General features: G+C 41.4%; 1 protein-coding gene across 1 annotated transcript in view; it reads right to left on the bottom strand.

Annotated features, from left to right (window-relative positions):
• The window catches only part of me1 (malic enzyme 1, NADP(+)-dependent, cytosolic), an 82,365-nt gene that overhangs the window by 40,002 nt on the left and 22,128 nt on the right, over positions 1-20,235 (bottom strand). Inside the window, exons 2-3 of the mRNA XM_035672027.1 lie at positions 10,455-10,588; positions 6,893-7,042 (exon numbers count right to left, since the gene is read on the bottom strand). Coding sequence (XP_035527920.1) covers positions 6,893-7,042; positions 10,455-10,588 — 284 coding nt within the window. The remainder of the gene's footprint in view (positions 1-6,892; positions 7,043-10,454; positions 10,589-20,235) is intronic.

The raw sequence follows: 20,235 nt of genomic DNA on the forward strand, positions 1-20,235 counted from the left end.
TACTGACACAAAAATCAGCCCATACGCCCTGTGGCTTTGACAAAAATTTTACAATGAATAACATTTTCATTTTAATTTCACATTCTCCAATTGCACAAATGTGTTGGCATTTCAAACCAAATAAAAAAAAATGTTGGTAACTAAACTGAACGCATATGTTACGTCCTTTTCTTTTATATTTTGCCGAACCTCAGTAGTGGTGGCTACTAGTCTTGAGTCTCCCTAGCTAGGCCAACAATGGATTCTAAATAAATAAATAAATAAATAAAAAAGAACATCTCATAGGAAAATTTTAAAATGTAATCATGCGTGGACAAATTACTCTGCTTTCACCACCAATGCTGCTGGCTTTCTGGCAAGCTGTATGCTTGATCTGTAGGGAGAAATTTGCACTGTAAAGCTCAAATATGTTTTGCGGCTCCACACATATTTTCTTTTACTTTTTTTGGCCAAAATTGGCTCTTTTAAGAGTAAAGGTTGCTGACCCCTGATCTTTGCAATCCCACTCCACTCAAAATAAACAGCAACAACTAGCAAATGATGATAATGAAACAAATTTGCTTTATGCTGCTTTAATAAAACTCCATACACTGGCAGCTGCCATGTCTGGGTTCTCAGGGTTCATGTAATGTTGTTATAGCAGCTGCCCAGATTTAAAATCTGAACTTGAGTGACAGCAGGTCATTTGGCGAAGCCTGGACCAGGCAGCTATGGTGTTCACGGACCCTGACTGGATCCTGACCAACAGAGACTCTGGCTGAATTGGCCAAACATCTCCAAGGTGAGGTGAGACGGGGACAGAGGCTGCCAGGCAGGCTTTTAGGCTGACAGGCGTAGCCCAACCAAAAGCCTAAATTAATAAATATGCAATGATTTCATGGTTGTTTCTTAGAGACACAATGGAACAAACTAGATTTTCTCCTAGAGAGCCAAATCCAACCACCTTGCTCTGCAGCCATGCTACTCTAAGTCATGGAAAGTTATGGCAGTTTGAATTAGCAATAGTCCCTGGTACTGTAGGTCACAGACAATTCAGCCAGGTAGTCTTAGCAGAGTAGACAGTTATTCAAAACATATATTTAGTTTGATTACTTTCCATGTTTACATAGTAAATGGGACCACTGCTGTGGATTAATGTTCGGTATTAGCCGATACATTAATTTATCATACTAAGGGATACTGCAGGATAACTGGAGTTACAGTCTACTGTGCCCTAAAGTTTCTTTGCTTTCACTGGCTCTAAAACGTCCTCGGACATGAGCTCTATATTGTTATACAAGGTCCTCCAAGTCCAGGGTGGAATTAATCCCAAATGCTTGCCACGTTCCTCATGAGGTCAGTGTAATTCCAAACCCTTACTCTCCTCCCTACTTTTTCAGTGCTTCTCCCATTCAGCACAGGCATATTCTGAGCTTCTCTCATGGCCTACCAAACAAATACATAAGCAAAAGTCATGCAATCAGTCCCAATCAGGGAACAAATTATCTCTGGACTCAAGTTATGTGGAATAAGCGGGTTGTTTCTTATTCACGGTTTTAAGCAGGTTCATCACGGTTCAATAATCATGTGTGGATTAATGATCCAGAAGGCAAGGCTATTTTCTATTTGCCCTGGATGCTCATCAATCCAAATGAAATCCCTTCCTCACACACTTGCAGTGTAACACTGTGTGTGGGCCCGACTGGGGTGAGATCACAGCACAAAGGCCCCTAATCTGCAAGGTTGGAACACTTCATCATCCAGCATGTGCCACTCCAGAGGTGGCCGAGCCAGCTTCAGCTGATGCCTTTCATTAGGCCTTTATAACCTCCTGCAGCTCACCCTCTACTTTAGTCAAGGACCCGCCTTACAAGACCTAATCATGGCGGTATTCAGGTCATATTGCAGTGCATTTTAATGTAATTGATAATGAATCAAATAATGTTTAACGGTCTGACAGCCTACACTGTAAATACTAATGTAATTATGATGATACAGGTTGTTAATAATAATAATAATAATAATAATAATAATAATAATAATAATAATATAGTACAATGTGTGCTTTTAGTCAATAAACTATAAATTGCCATACACATATTAGGTTTTACTCTTCCACTATTAACTGGTCTAAAGTTTTTGGGAGAAATTTGAGGTAAGAAAGAGTCATGCTTCTAGTCAGACCTACATTCCCAGTTTAGAAGAATGAGGCTGACAATATTCTATTCTTCTAACATTAAATAGATCCTATCCTCCAAAGCCTGATATATCTCAATAATCTCATTCCTCTGTGGCATACATTGTTGTCCAAAGACAACTTGAGCAAGGTATTTAACCCCAAACTCCTCCAGCGCAGCAGCTTGGTAGCTAGCAGATAAGACTGTTTACTATGTAAAATTATTTAAAAAAATACAGCCTCTTTACAACATGAAATGAGCAGTTTATAGGTTTATTTTATCTTTACTTACACAGACAGTAAGACCCATAGGCTGGAAATGGAAGAAGTAAAAGAAAGCATCTGGTCTTTACCCTGCCCTATCTCTGGAGAGATTAAGAATGCCTGTCTTATTTTCCAGCTCCTGACAGACAGCTGTAGTAGCAGAGTTGCTAACCCTTGACCCTTAACCAGGAATCCACTAATGGGCTACCAATGATCATTTATCTCCATCAGCAAGATGGATTGACTCATGTCACTTACCTCGAGAGCTCCTTGAGGAGTCAGACTCTTACTTTAAAAGGGCCTATTACAAGTTTATTTAGACACTCTATAGCAGTGCACCACAGAGGGCACGGTGACACTGGCAATGACCGAAGTACACCTAATTACTTTCATGCAATACTTGAGATCATTTTTCTGCTACAAAACATTATCATATATCACAACTGAGTACTTTCAGCTGTCAAAAAAAGTAGACAACCCACATTTATGGTGAAAACAGAAACAAACTTTGTGTAATGAAGACAGACTAACTTTCTCTGCTAAAACACTGTGTCCGCTCATAAGCTTACAAACCAATAAAAGTAAGCATGTCCACTAATCTGTGAATGTGTTCCTTTTTCCAGCTCTCCTTCCTGCCTCTGCCCCATCTAAAGATCAGTGAATCAGCCGTGTTTTGACACTTAATGGCGCTTGACCTATGGCCTCGGGTACCGAGCCTGGTGTCGGAGTGTTTAGTCTCCATGAGGCAGATTAGCGGGTAAAGTCAGGCAAGACAAGGAGAGGCTGCTGCTTCCACACAGAAGTCTTTATACCTGAGAGCCAGTGATTAGAGACCTAATCTGCTGCTATGGTGGTCCGACTAGAAGCCACGCATGCACACACATCAGTAATACATTACAGGAATTTCTACAGGATGATGGTGAGTAAAATGCCCTGTGCATGATATTTAGACAGAAACCGAAGAACACGTTACACTTCAGACACAACCAGCAGAGACATGAGCTGATTCCTCAAGATTATACTAAAGTCCACAGCCATGCTAGTGGATCTGTGAGGGCATAGTTAGGCACTGTGGTTGGTTGTGTTAGCATGTTAACATGCTAACATTTAGCTAATTAGCACCAAGTGCAGCTAAGGATGATGGGAATAGCATTAGTTTGGCAGGTGTTTGGTCATAAACCAAAGCACTGGACGAAGTGAAATTTTGATTGGATGATGGCGCTTTAGTTTTAGTTAGTACAATTCGTCCTGCCTGTACCAAATTTCAGGGCAATCCATCCAATTTTTGTTAAGATATCACTCAAAGTCATAAGGATGCATCATCTGGGAACCATAAATATCTGTACCAAATTTAATTGTAATTAATTTTATAAAAAAACCAAAGTGTCAACCTCATGGCTGCACTCGAGGAACAGTTAGCGGATTATTAAAGTCCTCTAAGGATCACAAATGTTTGTAATTTTTCCTTTCACTAGTTCTTGAGATATTTTAGTCCAAACCAAGGAGTTGAACCGACCGACTGACATAAGCCATCCAACCAGAGCCACGGCTCTAACATGGCTAAAAACATTGAGACAATATACAGATGCAATAAATGCATCTTATGTATCATGGTCTCAGCCCGCTCCTTTTTCTCAGTCATGGTTAGCAGAGAGAAACAGCCTGGCTGAAAACCCAAATCTGTCGTAGACAGAGGTGTCCCTGGTGTATTCTGCTAACTGATCCCCCAATGCACATTTCCTACAGGCCTGACTCCCAACCCCAGGGCCTCTGGCAGCAGCTCCTGGCCCGCTGTGCTGGGAGATTGAGAGAGTGTATAAAATGACTCCTCCAGCCAGTTCAGCGTGAGAGAAAGGAAAGCATGCTAGGAATATTTTCCACATAGTTCTGCAGGGATAGGGAAACAGGGAGCTGTTGGGTAACAAAGTTATGTGCAAGGGAGAGCTTGGGTTTCCAAGTATTTTAAATGTACCCAAGGTAAGCATTTATAATAAAACTGCTTGGACAAAATTAGGAAAGCTGGGGTTTCACAGCTAATCAGAAACATTTGTGGTGGTAAATGAAGCCATCACTGAATTAACTGTATTTAGAAAATTCTGGCTTTGCTGAAGAGCAGATGTACATTGATGGAAAAGACTGGGACTCAAACATCTTACTACAATTGCTTTTATAGTATGTTTTATAATGTTAAACCATGCTAATTGTCTAAAACTTGATGATAAAAATTAGATTCAGCTAATGGCCATCACCTTCGGGGAAATGCCTGCTGGTTACCAACAATAGCTAACCACTGTAGGTTGCTGTGTGGATTATTGGCTTATATGTATCCTTTTAGATCCGCCAGAGATTATGGCTACCAGCAGTAAGTGATCTTAAGAGCCTGTGAAGGACATTTGACTAGGGTGGTCTCTCTCCTATCAGTCTCATTAGTGTAAAAAAAAACTTGTATCCACCTGAGTATGGTTAAATGCAGGGAGGCAGGGCCAAGTAAAACAGAGTGGCCCTGAATGCAGCCCTGGGAATGAAAGCACTATCAACTCAATTTCTATAACTGCTTAGGGAGTTGTTGCTGTCAGATAGTGAGAGACTTGGACCTGATGAACCTATCTGAGGGAAAACAGATAGCACAAAGGTGTGTGCATGTGTGTGTGTGTGAGAGACAGAGAGTGAAAGTGTGTTTACAGTAGATGAGGAGAGGAAACCAATGAACGTCTGTCTGCTCGGAGAAGAGCCAGATCCACTCAAGGTGAACCCTGAACTGATTTCAACAGCTTACAGCGGTTTGCCTCAGGCTGAGCTGTCTAACCAAACTGCAGCTGAAAGAACTACCGCAACCTCCAAATTTGGTTAAGATTTTATAGCATCAAAGACCAATTCTAACATACATACACATGCCGTCAGAGTCCTTGAGTTTTTGGTTGCAATGAAAGACATCAAATCATTTGAAAATTTGCTGTAGCTTTAGCAGATGCAGACCTGCAGGCCTTTAAGGTTTTTAATCCAATTTAAAAGGAGTCTCAGGCAAAATAATGTCCCAAAAAGTTCAGAAAATACCTGTGCGTGAACTATCCAATGTCAATCTGCTTATCTTATAGCCAAATCTGACACCCGATTCATGTGTTGTGCTCTCCAGCAGCTGAATCAAACTGAATGCATTCACAGACAGTGAAAGAAGAGATGTTTTCGTAACAGGTGATCAAGAGTAGTCCATAAATGTGGAAGTTTTTCATTCCAAACCACTGCTCTCAGTTTTGACAACACTGGGTAAAAAAACATTTCTGATCAATAAAATTGCAATCCATGATTTCTTGCATTGTAATCAGATTCTGATCAAATCTGACATTTATCATGAAATTGTAAGAGTGGCATTTCAGCCAGGTAGCACAGATTAGATTAGATTAGATTTTAGTGAAGTTGGCTTCTGTTTTGTTGGAGAACAAAGGTTGAAGTGTTTTAGACAATAACCTTTTCACTGACATTTCAAGGTAGTATTTATGGTTTAGCATTTTACAGGTTCTACAAGATTCTCCTAATTCTCCAGGTCAGGTTTACACGCAAAACAGGTTCTAAAACCCTTTCAGAATGTATCACATCACAGTGGTGTGACAGGTGGCATATTGCAAATTGCAACAGAATTTCCAGATCATTTTCATTTTCATTTTCCTGTGCATTTCCATCCACAACAGTTATGCAAATATTAGGAGCAGGTTCATCGAGAAAAACAGTCACTACCCAGTCGGGTCAACGTAACGAAGCGACGCCAGTCAAACGCCAAGCGGTCAAAAACAATGTAGACAAACATGAATTGTGACATTCATGTATTAGTTTGAGTAAGGTTAGTCTTCCCAAAGATCTGATGTTTTCATCAACTTTGTGATTAATTTGCCAACTCTGTTTCCATTGCACTTTTGCTTTTTTTGATACACTAACTTTTCCACCTCAGCCAAAGTTTTCTCTTTCAATTTTCATCATTTTCACTCAGGATTGTTTATGTGCAAATTAAAAGAACTGCATAAAAAGGTGGAAAGGCACATAGTATTATTGCATGGGTTTAAAAGTGAGATGCCACTACAGTAATGGCCGCTGACAAATATTTATATACAAATCAGTGGGCTGTGATTGGTGTAAAACATGTGACTAGTCAGTTCTTTCCAGTGTGCTGTGAGAAAAGGCAGCTTGCAAAGGGAAATATTGGTACCATACAGCTGAGATTCCTCTACTGCTGGCTGATACCAAGGGCCGTAACAAAAACAATAAAACTGCCAATACCATAAAACATTTAATAACTGAGTGGTGGAAGATTTACTTTGTGGGAACATAGAGAAAAAACAGTATCACCCGCTTCCTTTTGGCCTACTGCCTGTTCGCAGCAAATAAGCTGGAACAAATCTTTGTGCAAATTGGGTTTTACTTTTTAACTGCACTTTTTTATAATTCATGATTGCTCAATGTTCAGTGTTGACTGTGTCTCACCTCGGTCTTCTAAATATCAGGCCGTACTGCTGGCAGGCCAGGCCCACAGTGGGGGTGTAAATGATGGGCATGAACCTCTCAATGTCCGACGTTAGCACCCGATAGAACAGCTTCTCGTTGCGGTCCTGGAGCCCCATCAGAAACACATATCTGGGATTGACAGGGAGGAGCGGGGAGGAAAACACAGCATGTTAATCTTTAACATCTTGAGGACTCATACCTGCTGAACTGAGGAGGGGTTTATTAAAGTCAGATGTTAAATCCTGTGTGTTTATGAGTGAGATGTACCAGGCAAGAATGGAGGAACTGCAAGGGAACACTTGAAGGAGAGTACGTCGGATAAAAGCGATGTATATTACAGCGAGGTTACAAAAAGAAGAAAGAAGGAAAGAGAAGAAAAGAACTCAGCTCACATGTACAATAATGACTTCTAAGGATTTGTTTTTCTTGTGTTCCGAATGATTGGAAAAATACACAGAATAAAATTCCGCCCCTCAGATAGCCGACACAAGCTCTTTGTTCTGATTGTAGATTGACCGGGAACTGAGGGTTTGCATATGACCCAAATTAAGCAGAGCACGCCAGAAAGGGCTCTATTCCTAATCAGAGAAGTTTCCATAAAGCCAAGAGCACAAGGTGCCTCTTGTTGAGGGGATAAAAAGCATGCACGCCCTCTCTGCTATAGGTTAGGCCACAGCAGCTGCACAATACACGGTGGTGACAGTTGCTCTTGAAGAGAACTGTTTTTATATTGGTGAAGCAAATTAGCTTCTGCCACATGCAATTTATCACATGAATGGTTTCTGTATGGCTCACAGTGTGGAGCTGAAATCAGTTTCGCCATAGACTGGTAATTTGCCGTAAACCTGACGCGTACACATTTTTTTGTTTGTTTTTATATAAAAGTTAATTTTATGACTTGGGAAACAGTTGGACAAAAAAAATAATTATATATTACTATTAAACCACATGTCAAACTCCACGGTTGATAGAGTTTACTGAGTTGTCACAGTGATGAGGCCAACAGGTGACCACTGTGCTAACACCATGAAACTGAGCAAACTCCATCTGCTGAGGAAGGCCATGAGATGTGGTGAAAAGCAACAAAAAAACAGGGTAAATTGTTATTTGTCAGTAAGTTTTTGGTATATTTTTGTTTTTATTTTATGTTCAGTTCATGAGTTTCATGTGAAATACTTCATTTACAGGTTTAACAAGTTCCCAGTTGACCACAGCAACGTGACAACATGATGTTAGTACAACATGTCATATAAGTGTCATATGGTTACTGAAAATTAGCTCACACTAATTATTTATCATTTATAATATTGTATAGGATGCATACTTCACTCCCTTATTTGAATCACCATGTGTGCAGGGTTGTACCTTTGTCTGCATTTATGTGTCTGACTGATTCAGGTCTAAAATTATGGGATCTTCACTCAATCTTCACCATGCAAGGCTGTTATGGTACACTACAAGTCCTTACATTATGGGAAAAGAACCAGAACCAAACTGTTAATTTTTTATTCAATCTTAAAGGGGGTGCTCCAGCAATTTGGTGTTGTCCCTCTGACTTCTGAGGCTGAAATTTAAAGCTAAAACTGTTTGCTAATTATCTGATTAGGTGACCACAAGAAAACTGAAATTAGTCGAGCACCATTTCGACAATCAATTAATTGTTTCAGTCATTTTTCAAATAGCCTCTCAAATGTGAGTATTTGTTTTCTGTTCTTTGTCTTTACATTATAATAAACTGAATATTTTTAGGTTTGCGGAAGTCACCTTGATGGACATTTTTCATTACTTTCTGACATTTAATGGACAATGAATGAACTATTTGAGAAAATAAGATTAACTAATAATACAGGAATAATACTGATTTGATTTCACAGGCAGAGTTAAAGATTGAACAGTAAACTGATTTTCTTGTAAAATAGCCCCTTTAAGAATGAAAAGTAAGGACAAAAGTTTGAAAGGTGCTCACAACTAACTTGAAATGTAACATTTTGATGACTTCACTCCTCAGTTTCACTCAGCTGCTCTGATTCATCAAACAAATCTATAATTAAATCCCCACATCAAATCCTGACATATTACTGCAGTGTGCTATTGTTTGATTTGATGCTGGCAAACATTAAGGAAGGTTTCTTTCTCCATTCTTAACCTTAAAAGGCGTGATCACTACCCACACCCAGGAAACAGGAATATTTACAGTACACACTGCTTTATAAAGCAGGATCCATGCTGACTTACCGAGTGCAGTGTTTCCTTTAAAGTCAACCTACGGAGGCAGCCAGCACATAATCTATCTCTATCTTAATCTATCTTTGCATGAGTGATCAACGGGCCCATGTTAGGCTTCTTACTGCTTTCTAACAACCTCACTGAGTATGAGTTTTCCCCTTAGCTGTAGCATTTTATATACTTTTATATATTTCAGTTGGCAAGGGCTTTGAACATCCATTTCCTCTGTTGACGACACAGTCAAAGTAGGTACTTGAGTCACTCCATCATCTCAGGTCATTAACGCATATGCTTGCAGTACTTTGCCATAATTTGTCACAATAATTCAGCCGTCACGACAAATTCCAACAAAAGGAAAAAATGGGAGTCTACATATCTGATTAAAATAGAATGGAACGCAGTGAAATATTGGAGTTATGGTCGTAAAAAATACATGACAGCGACCCGCAGTAAATACCAAAGAAGGATTCAGAGTTGGGGAACAGACTGTAAGTAAACACAGCCGGCTTGAGCGATGGCAGGCAAATAGCAGTCCTTAATCCACAGGACCAAAGCCCAAAGTTGGAACGCACTGGAGGGCCCAGAGACAGATTGACAGTGACATTGATATTGATAGGGCATGGGAATGGCAATGACAAGCTCATAATGACTGTTTTTAGATGTTGATGCTGTGATGTTGCTATGGTGGAAAATGAGGCAGCGTTTAAGAAGCTGTCTAGTTTCCATTGACCCTAAATCCTGTCTCTCAAGCAACTCACTCATCCTTGACATTAGGAGTGACAGCTGATGGAATGGTTGACTGAGAGATGGCGCCTGGAAACAGAGGCAATTTCACAGACAGATAAGATTCAGCATTCGGCGTATAATTCAAAACAGTACAACAGGCTGCATCTTCAGTCTGAGGATCTTGTTGATCAAAGAGCCCAGACTAAAATGTTAGCATGAGGCAGATTCATTACTTAATGCCAACAGCTACGACTCCTCAGCGTCTAACGAAGCGTGCAAAAGCGAACTCAAGTTTTCATTTGGAGGTTATGAAAACACTCACGAAGGAGAACAGGGGGGGGATTTGTTCAGTGAAATACGCAGTGTCGGGAGATGGATGTAGATCTCAGAGGGCTGATCGCTAATCCGCCTCTCGTGTTCTGAAGGCTTCCAGATGTAGGACGTCTCAGTGTGCACAGAGTCAGGGGAATCCTCTATGGGACCAGGCGAAACTTAACTCTACTCATATGAATGTGATAGAAGATAAAGATTCTATTTTCCTACGTCACGGTAGTAGAGGTTTCTGTCTGTGTTTGGATGTCAGCCTCACCTGTCCAGGTCGTCCCTCTTCATGTCGTAGTTTTTGAGCACTCGGAGCAGCTGGATGTCCTGGCTGATGAAGCAGGGAGGCAACAGGCCGTGGGTCCCCAGCTGGAGACGCTCCTCCAGGGAGAAAGCCATGCCCTGCAAACACACACAAACCAATTCCATCATCCTCCATCATCCTGACATATACAAGGACATCTAGATATTAGTTGGCTTTAGAGAGGCTACAGAAGTTTTAGTTTTTTTTGCTGTCAGACAGAGCCGACCTAGCTGTTCCTCCTTTTTTCAGGCTTTACGCTAAGCTAAGCTTTCATCTAACTCTATACCGCTTTACTTATTGAATCTTGCGTAAAGGCCAAATTCCGAGAAGTCCCTAAAGAAGTTTAGCTATGCTCGGAAAACTCTGTTTGAACTTGGAACAATTGAATATTTAGGACAATATTCACCAATCTTTTCTGTTCAAACATTCCTGAGTGATGAGAGAAGTGGCGTGTCAAACACGTCCTCTGTTCAGCTGGAGTGTTTGCTCTCAGAGGGGCTCCCTCTCACCCAATCTGTGTACAGAGAGGCTGCTCCTAGCTCACATTCTGGTGTGATGTCCGCTTTAAATGCACATCCTCAAAAACACAGGCTCAGACTAATAACCTGCTTCACTTTGACCTTCACTTCGGCTTCCATCTTCCTCACCTCTGACCCCTCAACGGGAATATTGAAAAACATGCACACGTTGAGAGTCAAGGTCGTATCCCTGAAGAGTCTGACCTCTGACCTGTGAGGCTATTCCACAGAGGAGACAATGATCTCACTGAGGAAGGTTTTCATGTGTTGACGTGACTTCAGAAAGTGGCGACGGTGTGAGAATGAGGTTCTTCAGCTGCAGCTCCTCTGATATAAAAGGGGCCAATTTTGTCCCCAAATCACCCAGAACAAGCACTGAGTCCATATTTAAAATGGGAACAGCATTCTCTACTATTCTCTGCAAGTGAGGCATGATACGGTACGGTGGGCATTTTCTCTCTATCTATAAAAGACCAGCGACCCGTTGAAGCCTCAGCCTCAACATGCCAGCTACTGTTGCTGACTGGTGAGACAGAAGCGAGGCTGCGCAGTAAACGGCTCTCATTTGGATCACACACACGGATGCTTGGCCCGACCGCCACAATTTACAGCCTTTCCAAGCCACCGGCACTTTCTGTGTATCTGGTTGTGTTAAAACAGTTCTGAGGTTGTAAAAAATGTGCTTGATCACACGAGACACACTGTTAGAGGGAAGTAGAAAAGCATACGACACAGAATAAGGCATTTGGAATCAAATTTGGCGGCCTTGACGTCAGAGGAACCATCAGCGCTGACCACAGACACGCTTCCAATTCTTATTAGTCTTTGTTAAATAGAAAAGCAGACTGCTTTTCAAACTGATGATTTTAGATTTCATCAGAATGATTCTTGAGGGTAACGCTGCTAAACAGGAGGGGAGAGGAGGTGAAGGAAACGAGCAAAAACACCACTTCAGTTTTGGCAGAACATCTAAAGAAATGTGTTTTGTGTTTGCTTACTCTCTACAAGCTATTGGGAATTACTGTATGTCATTATATGAGTTATTCAGTTGTTCATTATATGAACATGTAAACAGCAATTCACACAAACGATGTTGGTTATTTAGCTGGCAGCACTAAATCATCTGAGCACTACTGAAAAAAGGGCATCGGTTATTTCAGACACTGAAGTACGAGTCCCGATCCGTCCATCGTTCTCCGAGGCTCGATGCAGTCTGTACTTAACGGACCTCAAATAGACAGAAGCAGCGCTGAATTACAACCTTCCCCAATTATCAAAAAAGATTTTCTATTTTTCAGCGAACCAGCTGTTCACTTCAGACTCTGTGTGTGTTTGGAACAGCAGCTGGCCCACGATGCACCACTGCTCTGCCTTCTGCCACAGCTGACCATGAGGGATATATGGGAGAGTCTTAAAATACACAAGGCGAACTGAGCCTAATGTGAGGCTGTAAAATGAGATTCGTTCCTCACACAGACTCCCGCTGCTCTTTCATTAGTGGAGACACTCTCACTGGATTCTTACACTCTACTTATTGTACTCTTTCTGAGAGACAATTGGCTGTTCCTGACACAACTCACACTTCACAGGACGCTGAAAAAAAAAAAAGAAACATACACCCACACAAACAAACTAGTACACTGGTCTATCATTACCAGACACAGACAGTACTATCAGCAAAATGTATTTAAAGTATAAAAGTAAAGTAAGTATTGCTGTAGTCGCCCCTGTGAGTGCTATGGATGTTACTGATGTATTAATGTGTAAGTAGCATTTTACTGTTATCTACTGTTTTGTACTTAAATCTGTGGCAATGCATCTTTTCTGTCCGACTTAGTTACTTTACACCACTATACACCACTCTTACAAAGGATTAAACTACTTAACGGATTTACACACACACACAGTAACACATAGAGCTCCATAATTAGCAGACATGCACATTTTTGCTTACACTTCCCGTTTCTACTCATTTTCTATCACTCTCAGACTATTTAAAATTCATTTTCACTCTCCCTTGAAGAGAAATGGCCCTATTGGACACGTTCACATACACTGTAACGCAAGTTACTTTAATTTAAAAAAATGGTTAAAACGGATTACATTGAACATTTGAAGTAACACAAACTCAATAGTATAAGTTAAGGAATATTGTTGATTAAATTCCTTTTACTGGGTATTTTGTTTTCACAGTACAAATAAAAATTACAAAATTAAGTCAGTGTAAATTACTAAAGCCACTTGATCTAGAATGTTTTTTTAACTTACAAAATTTAGTTAGTGTTACCTAAACTTTTTGATGTTATTAGTTTTAACATTGTTTTTATTTAAATTAACTTATTTAGTTTTACAGTGTATTTTTTGCCCTTTTTCCTGGCTTGTGTTAAGATTGTGATTTATTTGTATTCAATTTGTATTTTGGATTGTATTTCTGTATACTTTGCATGTGCTAGTATTAAAAAAAACAACTGTTGTTATGTTGTTATTTACAGATGGGAGGCAACTTAAAAGAAAAACCAACACTCCTCATCTCTGGAATCCATACGTGTTCAGTTGATTCACATCATTTTCTTTCGGGTTTTTCCTTTAATTTATGTTTAATGTATAATGTATAATACCGAGGTAGGTTGCTTCAAAGTAAAGACACTTGAAACCAGTGCAGTCATACCTCACATCAAAACCCAGTAGTTCTGTGTCAGAATGACCTGTATCAATCAATCTTATGTCAGAAAAAGACACAGAAATCTAAGATATATATCACTATATATCCCAGCCAGTCAGCATGAAGGAAAAGACCCATGAAAGCGTTATGCTGTGCTATGCCTCATTAAGAATAATTACCCACACGGCTCTATGGGCCCTCACAGACTGCCAGTGTCACATGTGAAATAGATACCATCCACGGATTTGGGCCCAAAATAACCAATTAACATCCACCACAAAGGAGGAGGCAGCTTGGCCGTCCATTGGGGGAAACCCTGACTTTATGATTGAAGATACGGCTGGTTGGGTCAGGGCAGGGCACTGGTGACAGAGGGAGAAAAGAGCTGGGGTGGGGGGTTCCATGGTGAAAAAGATTAGGAGTGCACGGTCCGTAGACTTTGGCTGGGAAAGCGTGGGAACTCTTGTCGCCAGTTTTGACATGTCTTTGACTTGAATGTTGGCTTTGCGACGGCCTTGTCCTCTGCATGTAAATAGAGCTGCCAATCTCTTTAATTCCAAGGTCTTTCAGTCAACGTGTCCGTCAGCTGGCCTTTTTGGGCATCAAGGAGGGACATTGTCTCAACATAGGCCAGGGTAAATACACTGCCAGAATGGTGCTCCAAGATGGGAAAGCTTTCATACTTTAAAGTTAAAACAGCTTCACACCAAGAATATTTGAAGGAGTGCATTTAAACTTTGGCAGCAAATGGCCCTAAAATTCAATCCAGCAGTTCTGCTCACATAGAAGTACAAATATCTAACCTGCCACTCATATACATACTTCTGACTCCTTGTTAATTCTTTTAACAGCCCCTAGTCGGCTTGTAATTGGAAAGTGTGAACCTAAAGGAGCTAAACATGCAACATGCAAACAGATGAGTCAGCAGTTTACCAATCATAAACAGAACAAATGTCAACATTTTTCTTGACTGTATCTTTCGGTTTATGTCCTTCAAAACCAAAGTCTAGTGACAAACATACACACCCACACATCCAAACCTAAAAGCTAACAAAAATGCTCTCTCACAAACACACACACACTCATGTATACACACAAAGCATCCCTATGTTTGTTTGTCTGAATGCAGGTTTGACTGCTGTAATGCCTGCTCTCTCTCTCTCTCCCCTTGAGAGCCCTAAACTGGGCTGGGCAGGATAAACCCTAGAAAGCTTCCACATGTCCCTGACCACATCTGAAGTGCCCGCACCCTGTGCCAACACATGTGATGCCCGCAGCTCCATGTTCCAGAAGCCGTGGTAACAACCCAAACCTGTAATCTCCCCACTGGCCAGTGCCACCCCTTAACCTCGGACTGCTGCCATGCCCACCCCAAAACATTCAGCGCAGAGGAAACAGCTAATTAGCTCACCAGAAGGCCAAACAAGAAAGATGAAAGGACTCGTTCTTTGAAACTGATAAAATGCCTTCTCTGCCCCTCTTCCTCTGCGCTGCCCAGGGAGTTCAAAGGGTGGGTTTGTTGCAACGTTTTAGGCGTAAAGATTTAGAAATTCAAACATTACGCTACCTCAACCTTTTAATTTCCATTTGCCACAACCACACCGGGCTCTGTCTAACAGCAGGCTCACAGCAGAGCCACTCCCTTCATTACAGTTAGACTTCTCCACCAGTTAAATTCCTTAATGCCACTGTTTGGGTAAGTTCACCCGCAGGAATAGGCCCCTCATCACAATGTTAACACTGCTCTGAAACTTTTCTCACACACTTTTCTCCTTTGAAATTCTCATATTTCACTTTCTGTGTGAAAAGCAATTTCCTACACTGTGCTGTGACAAAAAAAGTGTAGCCAAGGCATATTGACTTTGCTCACACGTGCCGTCGATGCATATCGTGGTCAGATGAATGTATTCACATCACACAGAAAATTGGGGCTATGTGGACGCAGACATTATGGTCATCTGAGCTTTCCATTTTATCAATAATACATTTTGTTAAAATTAAAATTGCTAATATCTATTATGTATATGGATAGTGTACACATTAATTTTCAGTTTAATTTACGTAACGTAATTTGTCGCATTACTTGTTACATTAATTTCACTGCGTGCACACCCGGTGGCTAAGTGGCAGCTAAGCTAACTGGTTCTGTCCACTGAAGATACTGAGGAAAATAAATACAGTAGGCTGCACATACATATATATGTATCACGCACTTTATCACATTACATGTAATTCTTTATTGTAATAGTTAATAAGGAATTAAAGGGCCAGTGTGTAGGATTCAGTGGCATCTAGTGGTGTAGTTGCAGACTACAACTCTGTCTCTTTACCCGGCCTTTCCAAGGAGAAACTATGGTGGCTGCAAAATGCATGAAAAAGGTAAACGCCCCTATCTAGAGCCAGTGTTTGGATAGTCCCTTCTGGGCTACTGTAGAAAGATAGCAGATCAACATGGCAGACTAGCTGTAGCTACTTTGGTTACAGTGCAGCACCGCCTCACAGCTCATACTGGCACATTGTCCAACCCTATTTCCAATGCAATTTTAAGAATTTTATTTAAGATCATATCACATGCAGTGGTAAAGCATAGAGCATTCCTTAAAATATGTTTTTACACAGTGGAAGGAAATTAAATCATCTCTTCCTTTAGTGGTAGCTTTTCTCTCCTTTTTTTAACAGAATATGGGTTTGTGACTCACTATGAGACTAAATAACTGGTTTAGATGGACCATTTTGTCAATGTGCTGACAAAGAAAAACTTGAACCAAATACTTCTCAACTCAAAAGCCTTTCGACTTTCTGGGAAAACTTTAAAATGAGGTAATTCCACACAAAGCCATGATTGATTCAGCTTCCCAGATAAAGACAAGGGAGGGGACCTTGCTCGCAGTCCCCTTCTAGCCTCCGACACACTAATCCCACTTCCAAACAAAAATCTGTTGGATGTTTCCTCGCTCGCCGCCTTTTCTTTCACCGCGTGTTTTTTCGAGCTGCACCTTCAATGGAGATGCCCTCTGCTCCGGGAGAAACAACCCCTATTGAGAGAGACCTGATCCTAACACGATAGGGAGGCCCTCCCCTATTGAGCCTCTCTCAACCACAGTCGCAGATCAGACACGGAGACAAAAGCATGCAGGCCTTAAACAGGGAGAGGGCTCAAATGTTTGGCACTGAGATACGGCCTGGCAGAGATGTGTGTGGCCACAGAGCACTTCTCTATTCAACGCTGTATAGGAGAGGGAGTGCTTTCTTTTCATAAGAGGCAGGGCTGAAGCACTACAAGATGGCCTTTTTGTATGATTTGTTTATCAGTAAAACCACTTGCTGAAAATGATGTATAGTGATAGCCATCTTAACCCTGCTTCCCCTCATTTATCTGTCTAGCATTCATGTGCTTTTTTTAATGAACGTTGAACTCAATGGGTCATGTCAACAATATTTGTGAGACATCTAAAGTACAAGTCTTCCACGGGGGGTTTCATGAGGTTAAAGCGGAACAAAGAGTAAATGTGCAAGCACAGTGGAAGCAGGTAAACCACATCAGTCACACACTAAAAAACAATAAAGAGGTTTAAAAGGTGTTAATGCAGGGCTTTAATCAACATTTTAAATACAGGAGATTTATTCTGCTTGGCTGATACTTTTGGGTTCCAAGTCAAGTCCAGGTCTTAAACAATACAGGTCAGTCAGGGTTTCAACCCATGAAACTGGTTAGCAGATGTGGTAAACTCATCCTCTCCCCCCCCCCCCCCGACACACGCACATTTATTTCCCAGTCACTGAGCAAAAAAAGCCCTGCATTTCGAAGTTCTGCAAACAGGAAATGGCGCTGGGGTGATTGATAGGCTTTGTTTTGTCTCGTTCGTCTTTGCCGATTTGCTTAAATTTTCATAAGGTTTTTTGCTGTTTGCATTTGTTAATTTACGCTAGCAAAACACACAACACAGTAAAATCCAATCAGACAGATTCTGACCAGCTCTCTCCCTCTGAATTGTTTAGGTGACTCATCTAACTATGTGGGCGTCTTGCTTGAGTGATGCGAGCACCCACTCTCTAGTTTTCTAGCTTTATAACCCCATTATTTACTAATCAATAATCATCCTTGTTCAGTGAAGCCACAGGCATCTCTCCACAGCACAGAGTGGCTGACCGGAAGATAACTGGAATTTCCCAGTTGTGCGGGCCAGGCTGCGCTTGTTTGGGCTGCAAGGGGCCAGTGTGGGGGTAAAAAAAAAAAAAAATAAGGATGCGTCACCTGATGATGAATATTTTACACACAAGGCTGCATGTTTTTTGGCATGGGGTGAAACATCTAAGATTGCTGAACTTAAAGTGGGCTGGTCCGAGCATGAAATCCATGCTTTAAAAGTATTTCCCACTCCTGTGCCTTGCCTTTCATATCAAAACACGCAGTAATCGCGGTGCGTGTGCGCGATGCGTGCGCGAAGAGTGTTGATAATCAGATCTATTATTCTTTTGTCTTTCTTCTTGTCTTCAATGTTCCAAGACACACCATGCACCACGCCTTCTCTTTCAAGCGTTATTTTCTCCTTCTTAAATATTATATCTTCTTTTAATGAGGAAAGGAATATTTTACTTTCTTCACACTTTGTTTATTTAACATGATTTGTTTCAGTTGTTGTTGTTTTCTATTTCATTATTATCAATTTTAACCAACATAACTTTTTCCAATTTTAACCAAACAATATCCTCCAATTCAGTTTACATAATCCCCCACTTATTGGCTGATGAGTGTGATGTGTGAGTGGTAGCCATTCTCCTTTTTTTCTCTTTAACCATAACCCTTACTAACATCTTACTCATAATTTTTGTGTGTCATTGTTGTCTTGAAAATTGCTCTTGGGGATGTATTGCCGTTAATATTTGATTCAAGGCGTTCGATGGTTAGTTTTACTGTGCGGATTATTTTTGTTGTTAATTTCACACTGTTTATTGATTATATGATTTAAGAGTACCGATTTGTTGTCTTTCGATGTGGTTTGTATAGATTTTTTGTTTCCTTTGTAAAATTATTTTTTGGAATGAAAGCCTGATAGAATTGAGACTGGTTGTTTAGTTCGTGTGAAGCATTCTTGCAGTGAACACATTCAAGCGATTAAGCTTTGATGGAATCGGATGTCATGCTGCAGTCTTGTGTTTCTTCCCACGCCTTGTGTTGGTGGTCCCGAGACGCTATGTAACGAGTTGTATCTGTGTATGTTCACTGTTCCGTAGTGGTGTGTGGGTGGTTATGTCACTTGTCGCTCTGAGAGCCGCTCGCGCCCTCTTCTTCTCTGCCTTTACCCCAACAGGCCCATGTTGAGCATAATACTGTAATATCCTGTATTATCCTCACCAGATACGTCTGGCGTGTGAGCGGCGCCACCGTGACCATTTCGGGGTGGTGCGCCTGCGTGTGGCCTCGATACGCGACCATCCTACGTTCATCTACCGGCGCGGTCCAGTGAGATATGCAGCATTGACGCGACGTTGTCAGACGCTCAAGTGCACCAGAGTCCAGATGACCGGCGCGGCACTGAGTGACAGACTCACAGATTAATGTGGCATTGTTAGTAGTGCGTCGTCTCAGGATTATCCAGTTCAGGTATCGAGTGTTCTGTTTCGCAGGAAGCAGGCAGACGGCGATGCTAGTAAAGAGAAAGTGAGGTATGAACGACAGTATGCAATGCTGAATAGAGTCGCGGATGGGTGTGAGTGGGTATATTAGCTTGCGTGTGTGTTGCAGTGCTAAAGAGCGGAGAGTTTCCTCTGACGAGTGTGATGGTGGCGAACATGGTGCGCGCCACTAAACAGTGTGTATGCATGAGTGAGGTAGGTCCGTGCGCGCTCGCGGTTGAGTGCCTAGAAGTGTAAGTGATGAGTACGCCGCAGCAGTGGCAAAGTAACGTGCGGTGTAACCAGAAGCTGCAGTGCAGACGCCCACAACGTGAGTAGCCAGCGAGTAAACTGAATTAGAAACTTTTATCACAGGAAAGCCTCACTAGTGGGGAGTTGAGTTCACTTGGTTTGACCCGCAACTGGGGGAGGACTCTGGCCAACAGCTGGAGGGAAGACTGGGCAGTCACATGTCTCTTCCTCGCCCCGGAGTGTTTTATAAAAACACACACTACATACATACACGCACTGCACACATTATACACAGAATGCAACAGTGAGTTTGATGATACTGCAGATAAAAAGCAAATCTTCATAAACACAACACCCCCTTTATGCTTTTATGCATGCAGATGCAAGTATACACACACAACATCCACACCAACACAAACACAACAGTCACACCCCAAAAACCCAACACCCACACCGTACTACACACTTTGGTGCTTTCAATAACACACACCTACCACACAAACACCACACAAAGCCTCCCTAAAGCCTGATTCACAACACAAAGAAGCATGATTTATCTACTTTAATCCAGACCAAAGGAGAAGACCTACACTCCACGACGTCGCTCATTTGTCCAGCCAGGCACGACCGTGGTGTCGCATTGTTTTATCGCAATGAGCGGCATGCTTGGTGTCTAGACGCTGTAACAAACAGCGTG

Source organism: Morone saxatilis, unplaced genomic scaffold (assembly GCF_004916995.1).
Source record: "Morone saxatilis isolate NCDOM2014 unplaced genomic scaffold, NCSU_SB_2.0 Contig24, whole genome shotgun sequence".
In the NCBI taxonomy this organism is placed as follows: Eukaryota; Metazoa; Chordata; class Actinopteri; family Moronidae; genus Morone; species Morone saxatilis.